Source organism: Eleutherodactylus coqui, chromosome 13 (genome assembly GCF_035609145.1).
Source record: "Eleutherodactylus coqui strain aEleCoq1 chromosome 13, aEleCoq1.hap1, whole genome shotgun sequence".
NCBI classification, from domain to species: Eukaryota; Metazoa; Chordata; class Amphibia; order Anura; family Eleutherodactylidae; genus Eleutherodactylus; species Eleutherodactylus coqui.
Genome location: NC_089849.1, coordinates 59,684,942 through 59,693,483, shown reverse-complemented (window position 1 = coordinate 59,693,483; position 8,542 = coordinate 59,684,942). Strand labels below are relative to the sequence as shown.

Sequence of the window (8,542 nt, the reverse complement as noted above, 5' to 3'; positions counted from 1 at the left end):
TAGATAGATAGGAGATAGATAGATAGATAGATAGATAGATAGATAGATAGATAGATAGATAGATAGATAGATATGAGATAGATAGATAGATAGATAGATATGAGATAGATAGATAGATAGATAGATAGATAGATAGATAGATAGATAGATAGATAGATAGATAGATAGATAGATAGATAGGAGATAGATAGATAGATAGATATGAGATAGAAAGATAGATAGATAGATAGATAGATAGATAGATAGATAGATAGATAGATAGATAGATAGATAGATAGATATGAGATAGATATTAGTAGATGTGTCTTGTATCAGTATGCAGTAGCTGCCATGTATGACGCTATGTACATGTATGTAGAGTGCATGCAGTGTCTATGTAGTAGTACAGTATGTAGCCCCTGACATGTATGCAGCACAGATGTGGCACACACCCGCCGCCGCGGTGACCTACCTCCACAATGAAGGTCTTCTCTTCCCCAAATACCGAGACGACGAAGATCTGCAGCACGCAGGTTCGGATGCACAATCCCAGCAGCTTGAGTCTCCGTCTCCTGATGCCAGGCTCAGCCATCACGGTGGCTCTGGGTGGAGGGAGCTGCGGCACTACATGGGGATCACATGCACACCCGGGGATGGAGCGGGGCCCCGCCACTGGAGGAGGATGGGCGCCGCCGCCGCGTTATTTGGTAGGCATGACAGCCCTGCGGGCAGGTGAGGCGCCCATCCCCGGGACAAGAACGGGGAGGGGCGGGCCGACCTCGGCGTACCGGGCAGCCAGCTCCGTCACATCACACGGCGGCTGCTCATAGTACAGAACGGGGGGAGAGATGATGCCCTAGTAACAGCGCACCGAGGAGAAGAGTCACTCGGCGGGGACCAATAGGATACGGGGGGCGGGGCCAGCACTGGAGGGATGCGGGGAGGAGAGCGGCTACAGGGCGCCAGCCAATAGGAGGAAGGGGGCAGAGCTAAGACTAGAAGGATGCTGAGGAGGAGGTCGCGTGACCCTGCACTACCTGCTGATGATTATTGTTAGAGCCACGTTCTATGGTCTCATCACCATCAGTGACACTTGCCCTCCATGATTAGCGCCAGTACGAAGACTGCTACTAAGCCAGGAAATTCATTAAAGAAGAAAAGTATGGGAACAAAGAAAAACTTTTCTCCATTATACTATTTGCAGGAACTCCAGTGATTCTCAGTTCAGCCTTGTTAGGAGGCAGATGACCCTATACACCAATCAGCCATAATATTAAATCCACTGACAGGTACATAACTGGTTATATGGTGCCTGTCGAGGGATGGGATATACTGATCCAGTGCTATATCTCAGTACTGGTGTCCCATATAGGAGCAGATCAACCAGGCAGTCATCCACCGCCATATGCAGGAGATTCAGGTACTGATCCACGTTGAGAGTCCCTGGAATTAACACCGGTCCAATCATGGTACCATGTATGTATCGTAGCAGGAGGTCACTTTGAGTAGTCTTTCCTAGATAGATAGATATGAAATAAGTATGATATACTGTGTTTACCCGAAAATAAGACACTGTCTTATGTGAATTTTTACCCCAAAAGAGGCACAGTGTCTTCTTTTCGTGGGGGGTCCACGGTGTCCCAGTGCCTCGAGCTACTGGTCTCCGGCAGTGATGGGGCAGTCTCCTGTGTCCTCTGCACTATCTTCTTCTTTCTGGTGATGGGGATTTGAATACCCCACTTCCAGCAAAGCGAGTACTGGATCGAGCGCCAGCCAATTACCGCTGGCGTTCGATGAGCCAATCACAGCCATTTAGTGATGTCATTCACTGAATGGCTGTGACTGTTCAATAATCACCCCTTAGCTCCTACTGGGATTGGTCAAGTAGATTTTCCCTTTCGTCTGGATTGGTTAAAGGGGTGGGTATAAAAGATAGCTCGGGGGTGGAATAGAGGAGAATAAAAAGAATAACGGGAAAAAGAGAGAATGGGAAAGTGAGAGGAGAGAGTTAAGAGCCCAAGCTGGCCCAGGCTGTGGGAGTGCATGGCCTAGGCTGCGAGTCAAGAAATGGGGGGAGCCTAGCCATGGAGTCGCTCGGATGAGAGGACAGAGAGGGAGTCATCTACAGTTTTTCAGCAACCTTGTCCTGAAGGAACATAGCCCAGAAAGGTTTGCCTGTCAGCGGGTAGGAAAGCAGCCACTGCAGTCTTAAAGGGGTTGTCCCGCGCCGAAACGGGTTTTTTTTTTTTTTAACCCCCCCCCCGTTCAGCGCGAGACAACCCCGATGCAGGGGTTAAAAAAACAACCCGCACAGCGCTTACCTGAATCCCGGCGGTCCGGCATCTTCATACTTACCTGCTGAAGATGGCCGCCGGGATCCTCTGTCTCCGTGGACCGCAGGGCTTCTGTGCGGTCCATTGCCGATTCCAGCCTCCTGATTGGCTGGAATCGGCACGTGACGGGGCGGAGCTACACGGAGCCGGCATTCTACACGAGCGGCCCCATAGAAGACTGCAGAAGACCCGGACTGCGCAAGCGCGGCTAATTTGGCCATCGGAGGGCGAAAATTAGTCGGCTCCATGGGAACGAGGACGCCAGCAACGGAGCAGGTAAGTATAAAACTTTTTATAACTTCTGTATGGCTCATAATTAATGCACAATGTATATTACAAAGTGCATTAATATGGCCATACAGAAGTGTATAGACCCACTTGCTGCCGCGGGACAACCCCTTTAAGTTTAATCTGTCAGAGTGTCTACAAGAGAGGCGGTCCTATTCCCTGCATTCCTCCATGAATAACCTCTTAAGACTAACTGCCAGATTACTTAGCCTGGCTACCCCGTTTTCTGTATTCCAACAAGAATGTGGAAGCAATTGTATGTGGTTGCCTGTATTGGACTTTGACCTGTTTTCCAAGCTACAAGTAAACTGTGTGCCTCCGCTTTCACTAAGGCGCTTGGGACTGTTTATCTCATCGTTGCACAACGCTAAGAGGCACTGGCGTCACAACGGACATACCCTAACTACACCGACGAGGGAACGAGTATGAGCCACCATTTTTGGGCAGGGTAGCAACCAGCGTGACAAAGACAGTATTGGCGTGACCACTTAAACTACTTTCAGCCGTCTCCAGTTCGTTACATGAGATAGATAGACAGACAGATAGATAGATAGACAGACAGACAGCAAAAAGGCTAAACAACATAGCTATAGAACTGTGGATTGATCCTCTCTACACTCACGCCAACCAAAGGTCTCTGTTTAAGGTACCCATTCATTTCAATAAAGGTCACAGGCTAGACTAATATAGCAATACAAATAAAATAATGGTACATGTTGAAGTTAGATAAAACCCACCCAATATGGCTAATTTTAATGCATTTTCTGAGCACTGACTTCGTTAAAGGTACAAAAATATCAATTAGGAGATCAATATCTGCCAAGAAGTTGATTAGCCATATTTGATTTTTCTTCAACCACTTAGCAATATAATGGTGAAGAGAGCATGCTCCAACTGTTTGCGCATAATTGATGAATAATTCTTCTAATGAGAATGCATCAAATTGAAACATGCTCAAAAAGAACACCATTATAAAAAGTGACTGCTGGAAAACAAGAATAAAAGCAGAAAAAAGAAACTTTTTAATCATCTTTAACTTTAATCATGAAGTTAAATGAAACAAAGTGCTGTTTTATTAGAAAATAATTAGATAGAAAAGTCAAAGTATTCACTCAGTTTTTTTCTTTATATGGGCCAGTAATATGTGATCTGGATTTGGGATCCCCAAGACCCACATGATCTGCACAGCGGCATTCAAGTCTATGTGGCTGAGTCTGGTACTGCAACACAGATGAGAGGGGTGCTGTGTTGAGTTTTAAAGTTAAAGGAAGTCTGTCAGATGAAATTAGCCCTATTAACTACTAGCTGATATACCCGGCCTTGCCCGAGTTAATTTGATACAGGTGTTTATGTGTTGCCTGCACAGAAAATGTTATAAATTCAAAGTTACTTTAGAGTAACCGAGGAATAAAATATGTATGCACATAGAGGAGCGTTAGATTCTCCTCAGGCTGCATGTACCGATGTCCCTCTGCAGAATGTGCCACCCCTCCCACTCTCCTCATTTAGGACCTAATGAATGCTTGCACCAAATTTCACTCTTGTACAACACCAAGAAGTTACATTACAGAGGGGTGGACTTACTTTTGCACTTAGCATTGAATAATCGAGTTGTGTCCCTTTTACTTTTCCTATTAAAGACCTAAAGAATGTGTTACCATGCGGCGGTTGCTGGTCCTCCTGGGGCGGCGGTGTGCGAGGTTCCGCTGTCGGGGCGCTTCCCCCCGGCTTTTTGTCCGGCTGCTAGGGTTGTGGGTGCCTGGTTGGCGTGGGCGGCGTGGTGCTGGTGGTGCGCACACCTGTGAGTGCAGCTGCTGTGCACGGGCTACCTTTTATTATGTTCTGTTGGGAGTTGGCTGTCTCCCTCTCTCCACCCCTGGGCAGAGGCTTTTGTTTAAAGGTCGGGCAGAGACTTGCAATCACTGCCAGTTATTGGTTTCCCTCAGAGTGCTAGATAGTCTGCCTCTGTTGGTATCCTGCCTCTGTCATCTTGTCTGCTATACTTTGCTATCGTCTGCCAGGTTTTTCCATCTGCCTCAGTTCTGCTTAGTATTGTTCGTTTGGTTATTTACATCTGCTTTTTCTGTCAGTATTCTACCCTTTCCATCCAGGTATGCCAGCGTCCCTTTCCAATCCCTAGTGAGAGTAGGGACTGCCGCCCAGTTGCCCGCCTGGGGTTAGCCAGGAGTGGAGGCAAGCAGGCAGGGACAGGGGTTGTGGGTGAGATATAGGACACCCGGGCTGGTGTATCAAGGGTAGTATACTGTTACATAATAACTGGCCCTTAAAATTGCTCTCCAATGGAGGTCATGAATACCCTCGCAAGCCAGTTGCAGGATTTAGTGGTCGTGGTCCAAGACCTGTCCGGTCATATGGTGGCCCAGGAGCAGCAGGAGTTAGTGCATGTTTCTACCGCCCCTTCTATTCCCAAGCCCAAGTGTCCTCTTCCTGAGGTATTTTCAGGGGAGAGGAGCAAGTTTTTTGTTTTTCAGCAGGCATGTAGATTGTATTTTCGGATGCGGCCCCGCTCTTCCGGCTCAGAATCCCAGAATGTTGGATTGATAATGTCCTTACTTCAGGGTGCCCCCCAGACATGGGCCTCCTCCTTGCCCTGTGAGTTCGGCTTGCTTGTAGTCAGTTGATTTGTTTTTTCAGGAACTTGGAGGTATTTTTGATGAGCCAGATCGTGCGGGGTTGGCAGTATCTCATCTTATGTCTGTACATCAGGGGCAGCAGTGGGTAGAGGACTATTGCTCTAAATTTAGACTGTATGCAGGTGAAACCTATTGAAACAATAGCGCCCTCAAAGATGGGTTCTTGTTGGGTCTTTCTCACGCTGTCAAGGATCTACTCATTTCTCATCCAGCTTTCGTGACACTTAATGGTGTGATGGAATTGGCGGTCAAAGCTGACAGGAGGCTGAGATCTAGAAAAGAGGAACGTCAGGCCCGTAAGGCTAGGGAATCCGACAGACCCACTCCCCCTTCTCCCATGCCAACTTCTGGTGCCGAGCCTATGGAAGTGGATCAGCTAAGTCCCGAGGAACGGCGACGGTTCCGGATGACTCATCATTTCTGCTTCTATTGTGGGAAAGCCGGATATCGAGTAGCGACCTGTACTCAGAAGCGTCTACAACATCAGTCTGAAGCGGCGGAAAACTTAAGATCTTAGGTGATCTTTGGGATGATCGCCTAGGATCACAGGTACTCCCTAAATTGTTGGTGCCTTGTCAGATTGGCTTCCGGAATTTCACTCGGTCCGGTCAAGCTTTTAGTGATTTTAGTGCTGCCGCCAATTTGATTAGTTGAAGTTTTGTCAGACCTCTGATGACTGAATTTTCGACGTTAAAAATTCCCATATGCTTCACTACTATTGATTCTACCCCTCTGTCTGCAGAGGTTGTACAATGGAGGACTCCCATGTTACAGTTCACTGTGGGTGTTCTCCATTCTGAGAATCTGTCGTTCTTGGTAATGGAAAAAATGTCTGTTGATGTAGTGCTTGGTATGCCCTGGTTGGTACTGCACAATCCCTGATTTGATTGGTCCACTCGGGAATTGACACATTGGAGGTTCCCCTGTCATAGTTACTTAGCTACTATATCCGTGTGTTCAGCAGATACCATACTTATTCCTGAGTATTTGTCCGATTTTCATGATGTATTTTCCAAGAAACTGTCTGAGCCTTTGCCTCCCCATAGGGAGTGGGACTGTGGTATTGATTTGAACCCCAATAGTCCCATCCCTAAGGGAGCTACTTTCAATTTGTGTGGGCATGAGCACGAAGCCCTTAAGTCCTATATCTCAGAGTCTCTGGCCAAACGACATATCAGACCGTCCAGTTCCCCTGCCGGGGCAAGTCTCTTCTTTGTAGAGAAGAAGGATGGGACATTGAGGCCTTGTGTGGCTTATCGGGGTTTGAATAAAATTACAGTGAAGAACTAGTGCTCCTTGCCCCTGATTACTGATTTATTGAATCAGGTGGTAGGGGCCCACTGGTTTTCCAAATTGGACTTGAGGGGGCTTACAATTTAATTCGCATCTGAAAAGGAGATGAGTGGAAGACCGCGTTCAACACCTTGTTTGGACATTTTGAATGTCTAGTCATGCCCTTCTGACTTTGTAATGCCCCCGCTGTGTTCCAGGGATTTATGAACGCGGTCTTCCACGACTTCCTGGGGGTATTATTGGTCATATATCTCGAGGACATTCTGGTGTACTCCCCCGACTCGGATTCACATGTGCGGCACCTGAGGCTGGTTCTGACCCGTTTGCATGACTACCAACTTTTTATCAAGTTGGAGAAATGCACTTTTGGTACTAAACAAGTGTCTTTCCTTGGTTATGTGATTTCACCCATGGAGATTCAAATGGAGTCTGATAAAGTGGCAGCAATCTCCCAATGGGTCAGACCAGATAACCTGAAAGCTCTCCAGTGGTTTTTAGGTTTCACAAATTTCTACCGTAGATTCATTAAGAATTATTCTGTTATTGCTCAACACCTGACCGATCTTACCAAGAAGTGTGCTGACTTGCTAAGATGTTCGCCTGAGGCCCTAGAGGCTTTTAGTCGTCTCAAAAGGGTGTTTTTATTGCTGCCCCGGTGCTAGTACAGCCTGATTCGCGGCAACCGTTCTTCATTGAGGTCAATGCGTCTGAGATGGGAGAGGGTTCTGTATTGTCTTAGGAAGTCAGCAGGCGACCTGGGTATAGTCCATGTGGGTTCTTCTCGTGGAAGTTCAGTTCGGCGGAACATAACTACGACGTGGGTAATCGTGAGTTATTGGCGATTAAGTGGTCTCTAGAAGAGTGGCGTCACTATCTTGAGGGGGTAAAGCATCCCATTACTGTGTATACTGATCATAAATACTTCGTATATCTCGCCAATGCTAAGAGACTCATGGCTCGTCAAGCCAGGTGGGCGTTGTTTTTTGCCAGGTTTAACTTCGTCATTACATATATTCCAAGGGAGAAGAACGTGAAGGCAGACGCTCTCTCATGGAGTTTCGGTTCGCCGGAAAGTGAGACAGTGGCTCCCGAGAATATCTTGGCACCTGGAGTGGTGGTGGCAGCTGTAGAATCTGATCTGATTCCTCATCTACAAAATTGTCAGCAGGACGCTCCCTCGGGGGTGCCGGAGGGCAGATGGTTTGTGCCAGAGACCTTGCGTCTCAGAGTCATTGAAGAGTCTCACTCATCTGTTCTCGCAGGCCATCCGGGGGCTCAGGGGACTCTGGATCCCTGTACTAGACACTACTGGTGGCCAGGCATGTCTCAGGAGATACGCGACTTTGTTAAGGGATGCCCTGTCTGTGCACGCGGTAAAAGTCGGTGGCGACGTCCAGAGGGGCCTCTGAGACCGTTACCAGTGCCTTTTCGGCCGTGGTCGCATTTATTGGTAGATTTTATCACCGATCTACCTGAGTCTCAGAAGTTCACCACTATCCTAGTTGTTGTAGACTGTTTCTCAAAGATGGCACATTTCGTGGCGTTAAAGAAGCTACCTTCTGTGATAGAAAGAAATCATTCATCTACATGGGGTTCCCGAGAACATTGTATCTGATCGCGGTGTTCAGTTTCTTGAGCAATTTTGGTGAGCCTTCTGTAGAAACGTGGGAACGTCGCTTTCCTTCTCGTCAGCATTCCACCCGCAAACTAAAGGTCAGACTGAGCGGAAGAACCACAATTTAGTGCAATATTTACGGTTGTTTGCTAGCGAAAAGGCTCTTCAGTGGGCAGAATTCCTGCCGTTGGCAGTGTTTGCACTAAACAATCGTACTTGCTCTTCCACTGGGGTATCTCCATTCCTTTGCGTATATGGTCAGCATCCTCGCTTCCTTACAGCTATTTCTACTCCGTCGGCCTGTCCTGCAGCTGATGTCACCACAGATGTGCTGTAAGAGGTATGGAAAGAAGTACAGAAGAACCTGGAAGCAACGGGGG

The 8,542-nt window shown here is 47.5% G+C and overlaps 1 protein-coding gene across 1 annotated transcript in view; it reads right to left on the bottom strand.

Moving 5' to 3' along the window:
• Window positions 1-792, bottom strand: part of MMP24 (matrix metallopeptidase 24) — a 166,481-nt gene extending 165,689 nt beyond the window's left edge. Inside the window, exon 1 of the mRNA XM_066586649.1 lies at window positions 452-792. Coding sequence (XP_066442746.1) covers window positions 452-571 — 120 coding nt within the window. The 5' untranslated portion in view covers window positions 572-792. The remainder of the gene's footprint in view (window positions 1-451) is intronic.
• Window positions 793-8,542: the final 7,750 nt, after the last annotated feature.